The 20,957-nt window shown below is 38.8% G+C and overlaps 1 protein-coding gene across 9 annotated transcripts in view; it reads left to right on the top strand.

The window, feature by feature from the left end:
• Plcb4 (phospholipase C beta 4) overlaps nt 1-20,957 on the top strand; it is a 375,572-nt gene that overhangs the window by 212,639 nt on the left and 141,976 nt on the right. For all 9 annotated transcript variants that reach the window (XM_076851531.2, XM_076851528.2, XM_076851536.2 and 6 more), the window contains one exon: nt 8,709-8,807. In XM_076851531.2, coding sequence (XP_076707646.1) covers nt 8,724-8,807 — 84 coding nt within the window. In that variant the 5' untranslated portion in view covers nt 8,709-8,723. The remainder of the gene's footprint in view (nt 1-8,708; nt 8,808-20,957) is intronic.

Genomic DNA, 20,957 nt, shown 5'->3' with positions numbered 1-20,957 from the left:
AGAAGATTTCTCTCTTGACATGTAGGATGTGTGGTGGTGATGTTTTGCCTAATTATTTTGGCAGAGCCAGTCCAAGGGTAAATGAAGGGCAAAGTAAAATATGGAGGTCTGGGCCCAAGAGAAAGAACAGAAACTTAGCAGCAGGCTAGGGGTCACCTTTTAAAAGTCAGTCTCTAGAGATGTCAACTACGTACCCCATAAGGACTTGTGCAGGGTACAGCCCCACCCTCAAGAACCCAGATGCCAATCTGAGTGGTTCCCACTGGCAGTCAGTGGTCAGAGTTACGGACTGAGTTATGAGGCAGAGAGGGGTGGGAATGGGAGGTGCAGCTTAGAAGTGGTTCATAGGCCCAATCAGACGGTAAAGCCAAGTAAAGAATGGAAACTTACTCTGCAGACTGGGTTCCAGGCAAACCACTGGGTTTCCTCTTTTGGAAACAGGACTGGGAATAGCGTTTGAGATTCTGGAGGGGAGAGCAAGTGCCCGCAAAAACGGTGCTGAAATGTGCATTTGGATAACACGAGGAGCATTTGTTCTGCCGTGCCTCACTTTGTTTTGGGGGTTGGTTGGGAACTCCTCCCAAATGAAATATTCTCTCATTTATCCTTGCATTCATTTAGTGCTTAAGGTCCACCCACTACTAGGACACTAGTAGTGAATGAGATTCTGTTCTCTACAGAGTTCACTGTTCAGTGGAGACATGGATCAACAAATATCTGTTTACAATGCAGGGAGAGATCTACAGAGGGAAGTTCAGGGTTTCTACGTAAAAATACAGAAGTGGTACCTAACTCAGTGTCTCTAAATGGATAACTAGTAAATAACCAAGTAAGGAAAGAGATTGTGGAATGAGGGACGAGGAATGTATAAATGGCTCAGTATTTGGGTCAATGAATTTGTCTGAAAAGTTCAGGGAGAAGTGCAGGGAGAAGTGGCAATGGATGACACTGCTTTCCCAGATGGCCGGGACATGATTCTCCTAGAACTCTTTGATTTCAACATATTCTTTCTTTTCTTCTTTGGTAATTGCAGCTCCTTAAACTTAAGGGAGTTTTGGAGGTTGAATCTTCACTTGGTGTTTCCCCTGATGTTTGCAGTATGTGCACCTTACTTTGAGAATCACTAATTTAAGGCAAGCCTGTGAGGCCTAATTCTCTGTTTTTCTCCTAGGCTCCTGGTGTGCATTTTCACCTTGATCATCCAGAACCTTCCACCTATAGCTTGAACCATGTTCTAGTGAACAAGAAACTAAAGCTGAGGGAGAGGTTAACCCACACCTCCATTCTTGTGGTCCCCATTATCATGTACCCAGGCTTTCCAAGAATAAAGGCTTCTCTGGCCAGGAGCCCTGGGTTAAGAACACCTTGAAACAAGAGCCCAAAGAGACTTCCATTTGTGTTCTCTCTCTAAAACCGTAGCTAATCTTTGCATGTTGCTTTTAGTTTTCTGTTTCTCCCAGACCTGGTCAGAACACCCCTACCAACCACAAACCTTTGATGAGTAAGGAAAGATATTACTGTTTATTCCTTGCAATATGTTTCTAGGTATTCACTATATTCAATTTAAGCTGGTTCTCTAAGTACCCCAGATATTGAAGCATGTTTTAGACACGGTTTGCAAAATCCTGGTAAAATGAAGCTTGTGGTATCACCATAAATATCACCTAATAAATTTACATAAGCAATTTTTATAAATATTTTTATTCACATATTTTTAAAAATTGTTATATTTAGCCAAGCACAGTGGTGGATGTCTGTAATCCCAGGGACTTGGGAGGTTGAAGCAGGAAGATTACAAGTTGGAGGCCAGCTTGAGCAATTTAGCATGTCTCAAAATATAAAATAAAAAGGGTCAGCGATGGAGCTCTATGATAGAGCACACCTGGGTTCAATCCCTAGTATTACACACACACAAAATTAATTATTACACTTACCTTGTATCATGTTTAGCACTGAAAGGGGGAGACCAGCAGTGGATGTGTTTACTTTCTGCCTTCATGTGATTTGTATTTTCATAATAAACTCCAGGAAATTTTTTTGAATCAGGTGGTGATTTCTAATAGATTAATCATGGCTAAAGCTATTGATTTCTTATAATCTAGAATTGATGAAAAAATGCAGGGGAAGGTGGTTCCTAACTATAATCCCAGCCACTCAGGAAGCTGAGGGAGGAGGCTGGCAAGTTTGAGGCCAGCCTCCACAATGTAGCAAGACCCTGTCTAAAATTAAATAAGGGTGGGCACAGTGGTGCACTCCTGTAATCTCAGCAATTTAGGATCACAGTTCTAGGCCAGCCTGAACAGCTTAGTGAGACTATGTCTCAAAAAGAAAAAATAGAGAAAGAAAAAAAAAAAAGTGCTGAGAATGCACCTCAGTGGTAAAGGGCCCCTGGGTTAAATTCCCAGTATAAAACACACACACACACACACACACACACACACACACACACACAACTTCAGACTTATTGAGAAACTAATTCTAGCACCACCATAATCAGTCTTACTTCCAAATATAATAATAGCAGAGATCTTGGAGTTAATAAATAATTTTAATCAGAGTTACCAGGAAACTCTTTACTAAGTAGTAAATAAGAATCAGTCACAACTGGTATGTATGTACACTTAGGTTTTAAATTCTGAAAGGATAAGAACATTTTATAGCTTTATTAGTCTCTTCTGCCCTTTTCTCTTGCTTGGAATTCTGGTGGAAAACATAGACATTGTTTAAAAACTGATATTTATGAACAGGAGTTTTTTGTTATTGTGTTTTTTTTTTCAATATCATGCTGCTTTTACTTTAGAAAACAATTTTCCCCCTGAAAAACAAACACTGTAATTTTCTATATTTTAGAATATAAAAAAGTATTAAGATAAAAATCATCTAAAATTCCCATCACCAAAAGTGATACTGTTTGTATTTTGTTAGCCTTTCTCTTCTGTAAGAAAAAAAAAGTGTGTGCTAAATGGTTGCTTATATAAGCTATACACACACACACACACACACACACACACACACATAACAAGTAACCATTTGGATCATACTTGCTTTTTTATTTGCTTAACACATATTGAGAGTAGTTTTATTTGCTTGAGAAAAGCTGTGAATATTTTTAGAAACTCCTCTAAATTTGCTGTTGTTAAGCAAATAACTATTTCTTTATATCATTATTTTCAGTAAGCATAAGGATACTTAGATGGCAAAGTGTATTTAACTGATTGCTTAGTTATGCTTATGTAAGGCCCATATTTTACTACCATAAAAAGCACAACAGTATCATTGTTCATAGATTTTGTGGGCATTTACTTAAGCTAAATCCTGCTGGTACAATTACTAAGTCAGGATATGGGCTTTTCAAGGCTATATAAATGAATTGCAGAATTCTTTTTCACCAGAGTAGACTAGAATGCTCTCCCTCCCCAACTCCCAGCAGCATTACCTACAATCATTTTCTGTGCTCCCTATTTGCTTTTTGAAAAGCTTATTGAATGACTTGAAGAAAATGGAGGCATTTTTAGGAAATAGGGGAAATGATCATTAATGGTGCAATATATCAGTGTCAAATAAGATTTTTACTTGAGGTAAAGCCATTTGTTTAAAAGCTCTGGATGACCTGATAATGGACTGTTGATCTGTTTTTAGAAAGACAAGGATATCCTCTTCAAAGATGGAAGAGCAAGATATTGAAATGTGTTTGATAGAGCCAACTAATTTACTTTCAGTCAGTGGAAATTTTATCCCAACTTTCTGTGTTCTTGAAAACAATCTTGGTTATTCTCATCATGGGGTCATTTGAGGTCATGGGTTATTTGGTTTAATGGGATTTGCATGGTTAGATGGGGAAGGGATTATTTCATTATGGAACTTCTTTGTGGGTAGGTTAAAAGTAAAAGATAAAAGTTACACTTAATAAATTCATAACTTGGCATGGTGCATTTTTATCCACTTGAACGCTATATGTTGCTCACTGGAAGCAAATGCTTTTTCAAATGAATTCATTAGTTCACAAATAGAAATAAAAAAATGGAGACTGTCTTGGTTGACTTGGGGGAAGCTTCAGGGTTTATTTAAAATTTATATTTATTGCTAAGAGGCAGAGTTGTTAAAAAAGATTTGGAACTTGGGGAAGTATATACTTCAGAAATATTATCTTTACGGTTCAATGGGGTTTCAGACTAGAAGGGCAGAGTGTTGAGAAGTCATTTCTAGATTCCATTTAATTCTGGACTTTTCTTTCCATCTTCTTTTGATTCCACTGAATGGACGTATGTGAAATGACCATTCCTTTCAAATTAGAGCCACCTCTATTGCATTCCCGATTGATTTGGCAATTTTCTAGACCTTATAGGAAAGATGTCCAGCTTCAGTTGGCTGCATGTATATGATAGGCTTCCTGGGGCTGCTATTAAAAAAAAAAAATCACCACAAACTAGTAGTTGAAAACAGCACCATTTTATTTTGGAGGCCAGCAGGTTGAAATCTACATGCCTCAGAACCATGTTCTCTTCTGACTCTGGCCTCTATTCCTGGCCTTCTCTACTTTCTGGTGGTCTCAACATTCCTAACATGTGACATTTAAGTTACCCTCCATTTCCTCCTTTTCTGTTACTGTCTAATCTTCCTCTGTCTCCTTGATAAAAGGACTCTTGTGATGGCAGTTAGGATCCACTTGGATGATGCAGGATAATGTCTCCATACAAGATCATTATCACATCTGCAAGGTTTTTTTTTTTTTTTTTTTTTTTTTTTTTAAGTCCTATAAGGTAACATTCACTGCAATTTACTGCAGTTTAGGGTGTGAGCATCTTTGGGGGAGTCATTTATACAGCCTATCATATCCATGTACCTCAAATATGCCTGCTTTCATGTACTGACTTCTACTCCTTCTGAAACACAAAATTAAGCATTGTCTGGGGAGGGGGGTGCAATTGTTGACTGAAATTTGATGCAGATTGGCCTAGGAGGTTGTGTGTTGGGGGGAGAGGGGATGTTGACTCTATTAGTCGACCCAGCACATCTGGGATAGGTGGTTTAGTAAATCTTAAGGACCATTTTTAGATATAGCAACACTTTAAAAAGGTCTTTATTAGTACATCAGTTATTCATAATAGCGGGGTTTATTATATTATAATCATACATGCAGGAAATATCAGTGCTTCCTTTCCCTCCTACCCTCCTTCTCCCTACTCCCTTATGCTATCCTACTGCTCTTCCTTCTATTTATTTATTTATTTTTATTGGTATTTTGCAGATATACATTAAGATGGAATTTTCTGTTATATTCATATATGTGCATAGCATAATTTTGTCAGTTTCATTCCTCAGTTCCTCCCCTTTCCAGGGCTTCTCCCTCACCCTCTCTCCCCTTCCTGTACTCCTCTGATCCTTCCTCTTTTTTGTGGGATCTGCCCCCTCCCCCGTTTTTTCCTTAGTTGGCTCTAGCTTCTACATATGAGAGGAAACACTCAACCCTTGACTTCTTGTGTCTGGCTTATTTCACTTAGCATGATGTTCTCCAGTCCCATCCATTTACCAGCAAATGCCATAATTTCATTCTTCTTAATGGCTGAGTAAATGTGGTATATATACATACACACTGGATTTTTATTCAGTCATTATATATATTTTTAAATCATCTTAGAGATCAAGTGACACAGCAGGTATAAAGATGCAGGGTCAAGTAGCACAAAAGCCTGAATGGCTGTGTCACAGGAATACAGGGAGCTGAAACTCCAAATCTCGGCTCTTTGGGTCCAGTGATAGAAAAGTTAAAGTCAGACACCAAAAGCCATGCCAGAGAACTTCATTATAAGTGAAAGTAAAGAGAAAGTGAAATAAAAGAAAAGTAAAAGCAAAGCGAAGCTTAAACAGAGAGGGGGAGAGAGAGCGAGAAAGAGAGAGAGAGAGGGAGAGAGAGAGAGAGAATGGTCCGTCCATCTCTCAGCAGAGAACAAAGGAGACAAAACTGTCTCCAAATTTATTACTGTTTGATGTTTATCAAGAGAACTGGGGACCACTTCTGCACTCTTTGCCAATCAGGTATTCTGCTTCCCCTTCACGTTGGACGGTGGATTTTTTTGACCTTAGTTGGTCCTCTGGAACTGTCATGGTGGCCATCCTATTTAGGGGAGCTTAATCTACAAGTCAATCCCATGTTAATGTGGGCATTGGGGTCCAGAGCTGGTCAGAAGTTACCTTCGTGCACCTGAGCTACTAAAAGACTCTTCCTTCCCAGATGGAGACACTTACAACCATAATTCCTAACTTCACGTCAACCTCAGTCAAGAGTTAGTCCCATTAATCCTTTTTTCTTGACATGTTTTATAAATAGCTCCCTTGCTTTTGTTTGTTTTCTACAGATTAACTGCTGCCATTTGATTTCTTAAGATAGTTTGAAGAAGGACGCTAAAGTAATTTAAAAATGCTTTATGACCTTACCATGCATTTCACTGCTCATTGCTGGCTACTACCTAACAGCTGCCCCTCCTTGGTTGACTTCAGCTGAACTGGTGGGAGACCATCTTCGTGGTGTTGTGCTTTGTGTTTATGCTGCTTATATATCTGATCGCTCAACAGCCCACCTTGGCTCCTTTGTGCTCCTTCTACTAACTCTTTCAGTGCCTCATCGTCTTTTGTAGAAGGAGCTCTGTGTCATTTATTATGAAATAAGGCCACTTAGGACTCCCCTGCTCTCTGGTTCCCATTCTACCAAGCTCTCTGCTGCCCAGAGTTTTTCCTCTGTAATCAGTGCAATAACTAACCCCTTCAGTTGCATAAGAATCTAGAAACAATGAGACTATTTAAAAGCCCTTTGGCTCCCTTCCAGTAACTGCTCATGGTGTTTACACTGGAAAAGATGCTGGGCTATCTATCAATTCTTTGACTTTGTAAATCCACCTTGACTTCCTGGGTTCCTTCAGAAGGCTGCTCCCTTCCTCTGTATGGTGAGGTGGTACCCTTGAAGTGGGTGAGGAGGTAATGAAATACCCTGTGAGTGAATCTGTACAGGGCAAGCTAGAGGATTAAAGAAGAGGAACTTTTGGCAGGGCCTAGTGAAAGCATTTTGTCATTAGCTGTGGGTGGGGATTTTGGATAATTGCAAAAAGGATACAGTTATATAGAGTGGTCAGCCCGTCCCCCTGCATACCTTTAAAAAGAAGTATCTGTCCCTTTAACTTTATGTGAAGTCGATTGAACTTCATTTGTGCCCATTTTTTAAATCAGTGACCTGGACTAAACTGTTGTAAACTGTAATTGGCTGGGTCAGGCATTTTCTAATCTGTTGGTCATAGTTGTACCACCTATATGAAACAAGCCAGAGACTGCCTCTAATGCCAAACTCAGGGAAGTATTTCAGAGATATCATAGAAAATAGCTTTCCCTTCCCCAGTTTCAAATTGGGGGAAAACGTGGGGATACTTTAATATCATTTTTCCAAAATACCTCTTACCTTGTTTTGAACACAAAACTCTGGGGCGGGGAGCGGGAGGGGTATTCAAGTGTTCCCAACTTCACGGCAGATCTCCTTTAGAGATCAGTGTCTAAATCTGTCACCCTCCAAATCCTAAATCCTTCCATCAGCATCTGCACCTGCCAGAGTCCTTCACATAGTAAGACCATTTTGATGAAATTGGTACCCAAAAGGGAGATGAATATTTTAGTAGCAAGAATAGCAGTGATGTCAGAAAAGCATCATGTACTGGGCACTTAGGTTGGTCTTAGGAGAACCAGAGCTAGACCAGTGAACAATGATGCACGTGGATAAAAGCTTTCTTTTTATCTCTGATATGAGCTTTTTATATCAGATGCCTCTTTTTGCTATTCCTTTGAAAATGAAACCAAAGAGAAAAATTTAAAGGGATGATTGGCAAGAACGAGAACATCACAGAACACATAAAGGTCAGCAGAGGAGGGATGTTTTGCCATCGTGTTCTGTAGTCTGCCAAATAACGAGGCCATCCTTGTTGATTTATTTTATTTTGGTGCTGCGAATTAAACCCAGCGCCTCACATGTGGAACATATGTTCAACCACTGAGCTAAAACTCAGCCCTCACCATCTTGGTTTTTTAAAAATAATATATATTAAAAATAAATATATGTATATAATATTATATATATATATATATATATATATATATATATATATATATATATATATATATATTAAAAGTACTAAAAAATACATATATATATTTTGGTACTAGAGATTTTGGTACTAGAGATTGAACCCAAGGACACTTTACCACTGAGATATCCCTGTCCCTTGCATTTTTAAATTTTATTTTATTTTTTTCTTTCTTATCATGCTTAGGGCCTCCCTAAATGGCTGAGGCTGGCCTTGAACTGGTGATCCTCCTAGGTTACAGGCATGCACCACTGAGGAGCCTGGCATCATCTTGTTTTCTAATCTGTCTTTTATGCTAACTTTTAGCTGTCCTGTAATTGTTTATTGAGGGTCCATTTTTTTCTCTGAAGACCTGTTTTACAGCATGTAATATATAAAATGATGATTTCTCTCCAGGGTTAAAGCCTGGAAGAAAAGTTGGGGTCAGATAAAGGGAAGAGAAAACAAAAGAATGATAATTTATGGACATATTCTGCATATTTAGAGAAAAGCCATTTCAGATACGTAAATGCAAGGTGGTAAACATTGGATGGCCACTTATGTTTTAACGTCATACACTAATGAGATATTCTTTTTCATTTTTAGGTCTTGAATATCATCATGGCCAAACCTTATGAATTTAACTGGCAGAAGGAAGTTCCTTCCTTTTTGCAAGAAGGAGCAGTTTTTGACAGATATGAAGAGGTAAAAGAAGTGCTATTAATCTTTTCACTCAAAACATTCTAATAATTATTTAAGCTTAACTATGGTATTGAGCAAATATTCTTTGACAGAAGTAAGAACCTCTTGGAGATTCGTAAGTTGGAATAGTTAGAGGGAAGTTATGAGATATAATATTAATGATACTCTAATTTATTGATGCTCATCCTGTGCCACATATAATCACGACAGTCTTGTAATTTATCATCGAGTGCTTACCAAGTGCAAGACTTACCTTCTAAGCACTTTATGTGTGTAATTTGCTTAATTTCTCAACAACAATCTTCCAAGGTTGATACTGTTATTCTGGTTTTATGGATGGGTTTCATGGAGTAAGGGTTTTGCTTAAGCTTTTGGCGGCCTTTCCACATAACCTTTCCATTTGTTATCAATGTGCAGGGCTGGGACTTTGTGCTAGCCATTTGCTTGGTTCATTTCATTTCACAGACCTTTGTGACCAAGGCTTTGCATGCCCTTGCTTCTGTCATTTTTTATTTGTGCCCTTGCAAGGTGGCAATGGCTCCAGGCTTCCTCCAGAGCTTGGGCTTTGACCAACAATCTGTTTAGCAGGGCAAGAGAGGTGAGGTGAAGCCTCTTTGCCTTGTAAATGTGTTGTCCTTGAATCTGAGAGGACAGAGGAGGGGTATGTCATGGAATTTATGTTGCCATTAAGGTAAAGTAAAAGATACCATTTAGAGTCGAGTTGTTTCTTTTTAAAATCAATGCAATGGTTGTGCTTGATGGTACACGCCTGTAATGCCAGCAGTTTGAGGGGTTAAAGCAGGAGGATCACAAGTTTGAAGCCAGCCTGGGCAAATAAGCAAAACCCTGTCTCAAAATGAAAATAAATAAATAAATAAATAAATAAATAAATAAATAAATAAATAAATACAACTGGGAATGTAGTTCAGTGGTAGATAGAGCCTCCTGGATTCAGTCTATAAATACAGTGTGAAAAAAATGGAAAGAAAGAAAATAGAAAAAGAAAAATATCAATGAGATGCTTATGTGGCCTGATTAGCCAGCTGTCCTTGAGGTTGATTGTCAGATGCAGAAAGTACCTTTCTGTGAGGGGTTCTGGAAACTGACATGACTGAGGACTGTTGACTTGTTTTTTCCAGCATGTATCATAGTAGATATATGCTAATTGCTTTTATTTTTATTTTTTTTTTAATAGTGGACATTGAACCCAGGGACTCACATATGCTAAGCAAGCACTCTACCACTGAGGCTCATCCCCAGCCCCTTTAATTTTTTATTTTGAGACAGAGTCTTTCTAAGTTGCCCAGGCTGGCCCCAAATTTACAATCCTCCTGCCTCAGCCTTGAAGGATCTGGGTTTACAAATGTGAGCCACCACACCTGGCTTGATAGCTGCTTTTTAAGTAAACAAATTTGAGAATGCAAAAGGTGAGCAAGATGTGGTCACTATCCTTGTATTGAAATAAAATACTAAAGAGACACCTATTCATGTATCTGAAGCGTTGCCACCAACAGGAAATAAAAGCTAACTTCATTTTGTTATAAGAAGGAAGAAAATAATATGCTTCTACCTAGTCATCTTGTTCCTCATCTGTTTAAAAAGCTTTCATGACTTTTCCACTCTAGGATAAAGAAAACTCCTCAATAAACCAAAGGCCTTGCATAATTTGCCTTCTGTGTAATTAGTACAGAATTGTTTACCTCCAGTTTCATACACGTCCTCTCCATTAACCTTAGCAAACCACTTATATAATTCCCTCATAAACTTTTCTATTACATACTTATGTATGTTGCTCTCTCTCCTCCTGAGATGTTCTTTTCTTTTCTTATTAGTTTTATTTGTAAACTTGTTACTGGAAAACTCCTTCTCATCCTTTAGAACTCAGATGAGAAATTTTCACTTCTGGATATATTCCTTGACCCATCCAGCAAGAGATATCGCATTTGTCCTACCACTAACCTACCCCAACACATATTTCACCTCCTTTGCATTTTATTTAATATTTCTGTCTCTCCTACTGTACTCTCCCTTGCTTGAATTCAAGGACAGTATTTTACTTATCTTTCAGTAATTTATCCGTAAGTAGCTGAATGTCTGTAACTGTAAAACATTGACAATGTCTAGTGTCAAAAAGGGTCTTGCACACAATTCATTCTAAGCTTGTCTGGTTTTTGGTTTTTGTTAGTTCATTCCCTTCCTTTCTTCCTTCTTTCCATCCTCCCTCTCTTCATGACTCACTCTCTCTTTTCTCCTTTTTTGCTGGGAATGGAACCCAGGGCTTTACACTTGCTAAGCAAACATTCTACCACTGAACTGTACCCCTGACTATTCATTTTCTGATAACTGAAATGGGAGAGACGTCTTAATAATCCTTGACAATCCCATGTGTGGATCTGATCATCAACATATTCAAAATATCAGAGTATACTGCATGAAATATTTTTAAATAAAATGATCACGATCAATCATTATATATAGTTCACACATAATTCAAAGTAAATTATTTCCATTGGCTACTTATATTCACTATATACAACTTGGCAAGGAAGGTCAAAAACTAATTGAGAAGCATGTTCAAGTCTTTCTCCCAGGTAAACCGTATCTAGGTTGGGTATCACTGTCACCAAGATGACAGCGTATGGAAAAAAAAATATATATATATATATATATTTTCCCACCCATTGCTAGGCAATAGCTGAGACCTTAAAACAAAATACAGATTAATGAGGAAAAAAAGCATACAAACGTATTTAATATTTTGCATGACATGGGCGCCTTCAGAAATGAAGATTCAGAGGATCAGGGAAACCTGGGTATACTTTTGCTTAGTCTGGTTGGATAGACATACAGAAGAATGACTGGACAAAGGGGATGTGATCAAATAATATACTGGGAGGAACTTAGCAACTGCAGGATGTTTGTTCAGATTCTTCTCTGTGTCCCCAGGTTCTCAAAGAACATCCCCCTGCTGTAAGGAGGATCCCTCTGGGTCAGCTTGGTTTTTGTGGTTGCTTCAGGGTAGAGGATGGTGAGGGGAAGGCCAGAGTGACCTTCCTGCTTCTACTGTTGTTGTCTCAAGTGCCAAAGTGCCATATTTTGGGGTAACATCTCCTGAACCCCATCAATGGCCATATTTCTTTAGTATGAGCTGGTGTGCGAATTTTTTTTTTTTCCAGAATCTGTTCAGTGACATAAAAGATTTGCAGTTTCCTAAGACAATTTTCCAGGCTTTTGAAATCTATAAGATAGTTTTGAAAATACTGCATAGCATCTAATAATTCAGAGATCATTTGGAAAACACTAAATAAAAACACTGGCTGAGTGTCTCTCCTACTTTAATGTGTCCAAACACAGAGAAAAATTACTTTTCTTTGTAAATCAAGTGAAATATGATTTGATGAACTTTGGTTTAACATTTGAATCCTTTTTATTTATTTTTTTTTTGTTGTTGTTATTATTTGGCCTTTTGCCTTGAAATGTTATAGAAAGAGATACGTTCATAAAGTTAAACTTATTTTTTTTTTCCGTACGCTGTCATCTTGGTGATAGTGATACCCAACCTAGGCACAGTTGATATTTAGAATATGCTGGTTAGTTGTGCTTCCAAAGGCATTTGCTCTTCTTGCAGGTTCCTCTGAAAACAGGTAAAGTTAGGAGGAAGGAAACCTGGGACAAGTATTAAATGTCATGTAGCTAAGCTTTCAACTTTATGGAGTGCGGTTCACCAGGATTTCAAGTAAATAAGTTTTAATTTTATAAACGTTTCTCTTTTCTATAATATTTCAAACCAAAAGGTCAAATAATATTTCAAGCTGGTTGACGGCCAACTTTTGTTATTTCCCAATCTTAAAACATGAAATTCACTGAACAGAGCCATTCAAATATTCAGTTGTAAAAATGTAACCACAAAAGGTGTTTCTATAGTTTGTGCATAAATAGCACTAAGAGATGACAAGTGATAGCCTGGGGAAAGAACAGGAATTAGAGAAAACAAAACCCAAGCATCCTGAGTGTCAGAGCAAAGGGACTGTCTTCTGAAGGGGCATAAGTGCAAAGCATCTATGGTGTGGGTACCATATGGTAATAACTAATGTTATCATTTCACTGGACCTAGCAGATGAACATTTAATTATACCCCTCATATTTGTCTTAAGAATGCAAGGAATTATTTTATGCTGTGGGTGAGCACTTACCAGATCAGGAAAAACAAGTGTTTAATAGCCACTGTTTACATATTTATTTGTTAATTAACATTATTTATTTATTTATTTGAGTGGTAGTACTGGAGATTGAACCGCAGGGCGCTCAACCATTGAGCTATATCCCTGGTCCTTTTTATCTTATGAGACAGATTCTTGCTAAGTTGCCTAGGCTGGCCTCAAACCTTGAATTCCTCCTGTCTGTAGTCACTGGGATTACAGGGATGCCTCACTGTGCTGGATACTTTTCTTTCTTTTTTTTTTTTTTTTTCACATGTATTGCATTCAAGCATTATTTTGTTCTTTCTGTATTACTGAGGAATTCTTTTGAGGCAGACACTACATATACAACATTTCAGACACTACATATACAACGGTTTGTGTTGCATGCCACTACCAAACCTGTTTTCCCCTAATCCTGCTGGAATTACAGGTTGTGCAAAGGCAAAACTATTTTTTTTTTTTTTTTTTTTTTTTGTGATCTAGTGATTGAATCCAGGGCCCTACACATGCTAGGGAACCACTCTGCTTTCCAAGTTACTTTCCTTATTAGACTATGTTTTAGGCAGCTTTTTCATCAGTGTGACCAAAAGACCTGATAAGAACAATTTAAAGGGGGAAATTTTATTTTGACTCACAGCTTCAGAGGTTCAGTCCATGGTTGGTTCACCTCATAGCTTTGGGCCCAAGTTGAGGCAGAACACCATGGGGAATGGCGTGGATGGGGAAAGAAGGTCAGGAGATGAGAGCCAAGATGCAGAGAAAGAGAGCTCTGCTTACCAGGGACAAAGTACAAACCTGAAAGGCACACCCCAGTGACCTGCTTCCTCCAGCCACACCTCACTGGCCCACAGTTACCACCTAACTTAATCCATGTCAGAGGATTAATCCCCCGATGAGGTTACAGCCATCAGAATCTGATCATTTCCCCTCCAAATATTCTCACACAGGAGTTTTGGCAGACTTCCTGTATCTAAACCATAATAGTTTCCCTCTTAAGCCAAGGAAAAAAATTCTAGTCCCTTCTCAATTCTGAGCCCTTTGGGCTCCTTGAACCTGAGACTTTTGTTCCATATTCTCCTGAGCTCTTCCCTCTTGTATCAGTTTGTAGGGTAATATGTGTACTCAGACAAAATTTAAAAAGAGCTTTATCCTTAAGAAAAAGGCTCCTGTCCTAGGCCAGCATTTTCCCAGCAGAACATTCTTCAGTGTCTGACCTGATCTGAACCTGTGCTGCCCATGACAGCAGCCACTACCCAGGCTTGGCTATTTACCCCTTGAAACGTGGCTAGTGGAACCAAGGAACTGAGCTTCATATGATTTCATTTTAATTAAATTTCAATTTACATAGCTATATGCCTGGATGAGATAGATAATCACCACAAACTATAACCAGGTTTAAAACTACCATCCTCCTTTCCCAAAGCAAAGAGGTCATTATCAGATCACTTCCTTGCAATCTATAGTTTTCCCCAGCCATTTCTTCTCAGTGGGAGCCAGAACAGAGATTAAGTGTTTTATTGAAGATTTACCTCTATCACCAGTCCCCTCCTCATAGTACAAGTCCCAGCTCAGGCTACCTTTTCTTCTCACTCATGGGACTTTATTGTATTTGAGGTGAGCTGACAAGTCCTTTTCCAATGTCAAGTACAAAAATTACAATAAATCTTAATTAGATTTGTTTATTTATTTATTTACAGTATTGGGGATTGAACCAAGGGCACTTTATCCACTGAGCTTTATCCCCAGACCTTTATATATGTATTTTTATTTTGAGACAGTGTCTCACTAAGTTGCTGAGGCTGGCCTCGAACTTGAGATCCTCCTGCCCTAGCCTCCCGAGTTGCTGAAACCAGCTTTACTTTTGACTCTAGAAGCGGGCAACACATCATTCCATAAAATAGAACAAGGGTTCCAAGGAGCCCAGCAGATGAAGTTGGTTTTATACACAGAAAATGGATGAAGAAAACCAGAAACAAAGAATGGAAAATGAATCAGTCATTTAAAAGTTGCTTTCCTTGTAAAGCCGCTAGAGGAAGACAGAAAATTAATGGAAAAATAACTGATTGGGTAATTTCACATCCCTTTTATTGACTTTCCTCTTTTATTCTCATTTTTAATTTTTAAGAATCACTGAATAACACACATACAGCAAATTTTACCAAATTTAAATATGAAGCATGATGATTTTTCCCATATTTTTATTGATGCATTATAGATATATATATATATATATATATATATATATATATATATATAGTGGGATTTTTGTTACATATTCGTACATGTACACTATATGGCAATATAATTTGGTCAATATCATTCTGCAGTATTTTTCCTTTCCTTCTCCTCCTCTCTCCCTCTGATCAGCATCCCTGTTTTATGTAAGGATTAAAACAAAGGGAATTTCATTACCTTTCCAATTGAAAATGACCTCTCTGGGAGACGTGCCTATTATCTCTCTCTCTTGACTTCATGGAGGGTCAGGTAATAACCTAGTTTTCATTTGGTGATGTGAACCATTAGTGTGAGTGACTTCATTTTGTTTCTAGTCTGAAAAGTGCAGACGCTCAGTCCTTGATGTTTCTGAAACACTGGGGAAACCTTCCTTATACATTAGCCTCCCACCTCTGCCCTACAAGCTCCTGCCTTTCACACCCACAGATGTGGAGGAAATTGGTGCTTACAACTGCTGCTGTATAACCTGAAACAATTTTTGTAATTGCCAGACAGAGGATCAAAGTACAAGAGCCTAAAGAAATCCTGGCCCAGAATGGAGCAGGCTAACTTTGGCCTCGGTACAAGGCAGTCCCGATATCAAATTGATGCTAGAAGTAGTGGTGCATGCCTGTGATCTCAGCAATTGGGGAAGCTGAGGCAGGAGGATTGCAAATTCAAGGCCAGCCTCAGCAACTGATAGCAAATTGTGGAACACCTTGGTAAAAACCTCCAGCAGCTTATATCCCATAGGTTGTGCATCAGTGAAGCAAAGCCTTTGCCAAATATAATTCTCAAAAGACTAAAAACACAACCCTTGAAGAAAGTGTTTTGATTTAAAGGTTTATTTAACTCCTCAGTGAGGACACCAGCAGGAGGTAGTCAATTGTAGGAGGACTTAAGGAAGACAAGTTTTATATAGTCAGGAAAGGAAAGCTGAAATAAGCTTTGTCAATTACATACAAAACTTGTTAATGCCCAAGAGGGCCATTATGACCTATTATGTGATTGTCTTTTTCTACTAGATGCATATCATCTGCCTCTCCATGGAACCCAAAACAAATAACATCAACAACAAAGAAACATTTTCAACTTAACTGTTAAGTTCAAAGGATGTGGGCACTAACTATGATTAGCAAGTCAAAGGTGCATTTTTCTATAGATGTAATTTGTTCTTGGGTGATTTTCTTAAACAGTGCTCCCAAGTATAACTGAAAAAAAATACATAGTAATCTTGTTATTGTACTTACAAGTTTGGGTAATTTAATTTTTACCCAAGGTTAGAATATTGAGCTTAAAGAGTAAGAATAGAATTGTACCACTTTACTTTTATTTACACAAAAGGATACTTACGGGGCTGGGGATGTTGCTCCCTGGTACAGCACTAGCCTGGCATGCACCAGGCCCTGGATTCTAATCCCAGATCTGGAAAATAAAATAAGGAAAGAAAAAGAATATAAAGATACATACAGAGAATAACATCATGGCATTTGCAGGGAAAAGGATGGAGTTGGAGAATATTATGCTAAGTGAAGTAAGCCAATCCCCCAAAAAACAAAGGCCAAATGTTTTCTCTGATATGAGAATGCTTATCCATAATGGGGATGGGTGGGGCATGGGAGGAATGAAAGAACTTTATATAGGACAAAGGGGATGGAGGGGAAGGGAGGGGGCACCTGGGTAGGAAAGATGGTGAAATGCGATGGACATCATTACCCTAAGCACATATATGAAGACATGAATGGTGTGACTCTACTTTCTGTACAACCAGAGACATAAAAAATTGTGCTCTATATGTGTAATATGACTTAAAATCTATTCTGCTGTCAGGTATAACAAATTGGAATAAATAAATAATTTTTAAAAAACATGCATACAGAGCTATCATCATGATAATGTTAGTTACTATTTCAACTTGTAGAATCAACCTAAAAGTAGACAAAACATTTAATTATTGTTAAAACAAAACAACAAAAAACCCCCCTAACTTTACATTTAAAGTGAGGGTCCAGACAAATGTTGAAATGTAGAAGAGGCTGGAAAAATGCAGGAAAAACCAGAGGGTCTATATGTTCTGTGGGAGATAAGGTTAAGTGCAGGCTTCTCAGTCTGAAACTCCAGGCATGTAGCATGTGGCCCTGACACCCTCCACTTCCACCCCTTCTCTCTTCTCCACAACCATGTTGTGATGAGGAAGGTGGTGGAATGTGTGTCTTATTTTTTTTTTTTTTAAGAGAGAGAGAGAATTTTTTTAATATTCATTTTTCAGTTTTCAGCAGACACAACATCTTTGTTTGTATGTGGTGCTGAGGATCGAACCCGGGCCGCACGCATGCCAGGCGAGCACACTACCACTTAAGCCACATCCCCAGCCCAGAATGTGTGTCTTATAAGAGAGGAAGGAGCAGCAGGCTGAGGAGACTAACTCAGGGAACATCAGAGAGGAAGTTTCTCTTGGACTGAGTCTTGACTGACAAGTTGATTAACCATTCAAAACACAGCTGTGATGAAGGGCCAGGCCAAAGGTTGTGCAAGTGTCTCTGTGATGACCAGACATTACACTAGGGGAAGTGACCTGTCCAGCTGGGGCAGAGAGTAAGTGGTGGAGGGCAGAAGCTGAAGCTGCAGAACAGGGCACGGCTTGTACTGTAGACGGCTTTACTTTCCAGCCCAGTGCTTTGGCACTGAATCCTGAAAGCTATAAGGGAACCTTTTGCTAGGTTTTCTGCAGGGAAGGGGTAAGGCCGCGATAACGAATGCAAACAGGGCATGATGGATTCCTTGTGTCATTAGTCTGGGAGTGTAGAAGTAGGGTCGAAGGTGGGATTAAAGTGACATCAAAATTTTTCATTTTGTTTTAAATATCCAGTTCTAGTCTGGACTAAGGTTTGAAAAGATGGCAAGACAGCCGGTAATGGAACTAATTATTCACCTGTGGACAAGGGACAGTAGTAGGTCAAATACATAGAGAAGTAAAGGAATTTTTGAATATGGGAATGAATTAAAGGATCTCTCTCTCTCTCTCTCTCTCTCTCTCTCTCTCTCGTCCTGGGGATTGAATCCTGGGCCAAGTGCTCTACCACTGAAGTGTATTCTCAGCCCAAGGTTGGAATCTCTGGCCCAGGAAGCTGAGTGCTACAAGACAAAGATAATGCAGGATAAGGGGTACCTTCATGGAAGCACTTATGTTGTTTTTAAACCTTAAAATGGGAAAAAGCTAAAACCAAAAATGATAGGACCATTGTGTCTTCTGTAGCACCTGAGAAACGTTTGCCTATAATAGAATTCACAGCAGTATGAGTTAAAAATAAGTTCAACAGAAAGCAAATTGGTTGACTCAGTAAACCATCTAAGATGATGAGCAAATGGGTGCCTCTTTCACCTCCATCCTCAAGTCCCAGGGTGACTCTTGGTATCCCCATGGGATTGAAGAATGTGGTCCTCATGGTCTTTTTCATTCAACCTCGCAAGCCTGAGGCCCTGGGTTTGATCCTCAGCACCACATTTAAAAGAAAGGAAGGAAGGGAGGGGGGGAGGGAGGGAAGAAGGAAAAAAAAAAAAAAAATATATATATATATATATATATATATATATATATATATATATATATATAAATGAAGAGGGGTTTATGCCAAACATTTTTATAGCAAGATTTTGTGGTGAATTACCCTAATTCTTATCGTGGGAATATGAGATCAACTCAAGACTGAGGTTTGGGCCCCAGTCACTTTCCTAAATCTCAGCCTCCCCCGCATATTATCTGTCTGTACCACCTGGGGAGCTTTTACAAATACTGATATCTGCTTTCTCCTGAGATATTATCTAATTGCTCTGGTTTGGAGATGAGGCATTATTTTTTTAAAAAATCCGTATAGGCAATCTTAATATCAATTAAGGTTGAGAACTGTTGGATTAAAGGATTATCTGTTAGAAAATGGTTTATGCTAATCTAAGAGTAAGTTATTGATCACTCCTAGGTGGGAAATGATATTGAGGATTTATCCGGTTGAATTGAAAGTCTGTTCATGGCCCCCTACTGTGGTGCACCCCTGTAAACCTAAGGACTCAAGAGGCTGAGGCAGGAGGATCTCAAGTTCGAGCCCAGCCTGGGCAGCTTAGTAAAACTCACATGCCTCAAAATAACAAATACAAGGAACGGGGACGTAGTTCAGTGTTAGGACATTTGGTACGTGTGGGAGGCCCTGGTTGGATCCCCAGCACTACCAAAAAATATCTATTTATGCAGAAAGGTTTGAACAAATAAATAAATAAAAATTTTCACAGAATATTATAATTAGGGGTACCATTGCATTTTTAAATATTTATGTCTGTATATCACACATGATATTGCATATGAATTATTTTGTTAAAGTTATTATGCTACAACAAACTATAATTACAGCTTAGCAATGTTAAATAATATTGAGTTCAATGGACCCTTAAGTGACTCAGATATGCACTTTGTTTTATCAAAGGCAGCATTATTTACATCCGTTTATAATTATAAAGTACTGAAAGAACAAAATGCAGTTTTCTAGGTAAAATTTAGAGTAGGTTAGAAAATATAGAAGGGTTTTGTTGTTGTTGTTGAATGCATTGTCCATTACAGCTAAGATGAGACATGTTCACTTAACCGGCAGTGCCAGCTACTGTTCAACAAGGCCAAGATAAACAAGATATCAGTGACCAAGACCAAGTCTCAGTCCTTGAGGACTTTACAGTCCAATGGCAGGAGACGGGCAGTAAATCAATGAGCATAGCCATGAGCCAACGAATTCCTAATGATGTTCAATGTAATGACACAGGGAGTGAGCAGAGAGGCAGACCCTGAAGAGTAGGGGAGGGGCAGTGGTGTGGGTTAGGTGGTCAGGGAAGCCTTTATTCTAGAGGCAACACTTAATATGATTGTGAATGGGAAGAAGGAACCAAACTGGCCAAGAACTAAGGGAAAAGCATCCTAAGACATGGAACCAATAGGTACAACACACTGAGGCAAGTACAAATTGATATGTTGTTAGAGCAGGACTGAGGTCCGGAGTGGGCATCACCAGCGGGGCCATGATCAAAAGAGACGTGGGCAGAAGTTTCTATGCTCTAGAGCACAGTTCCCTTTCTCCCCAGCCCCCACCTCCTTCCATACTTTGTAATGGGGATTGAACCCTGGCACACTTTACTACTGAGCTACATTCCCCAGTTCCTTTTATTTTATCTTTTATTTTAAGACAGAGTCCCCTTAAATGGCCCAGGCTGCCTTGCAACTTGCAACCTCCTGCCTCAGCCTCCAAAATTGCTGGGATTTTAGGTGTGCTCCATCATGCCCAGCTTCAAAGCAGAGTTCTCAACATGAGGTCCTCAAACCAGCATCATCAGCACCACCTAGAATTGTATTAGAAATGCAAAGTCTTAGACCCATACCACAGCCCTACAGAATCAGAAGCTCCAGGGATGGGCCAGCCACATAGGTTTTAACAAGCCCTTCAAAGAAGTTCAGTGTGCAATCAAGTATGAGAACCAATGTGGTAGAACCAGGCCTGGGAGCTTGAATTTTATTCTGAATGCTACCCACAGAAGGCCAATTTCAACAGGAATCGAATCGTCTGGTATACATTTTGGAGACAGTTATACTGGGAGCTGTATGGAGGATGATTTGTAAGGGTGGAAGGTATTAGCTTTCTGTCACTGTAACAAAGTATCTGAAATAATTAACTTATAAGGACAAAAGTTTTACTTTGGTTCA

Source organism: Callospermophilus lateralis, chromosome 3 (genome assembly GCF_048772815.1).
Source record: "Callospermophilus lateralis isolate mCalLat2 chromosome 3, mCalLat2.hap1, whole genome shotgun sequence".
Classification (NCBI taxonomy): domain Eukaryota; kingdom Metazoa; phylum Chordata; class Mammalia; order Rodentia; family Sciuridae; genus Callospermophilus; species Callospermophilus lateralis.
Note: the sequence above shows the minus strand (reverse complement) of the source record. Positions and strands in the feature narration are given on the sequence as shown.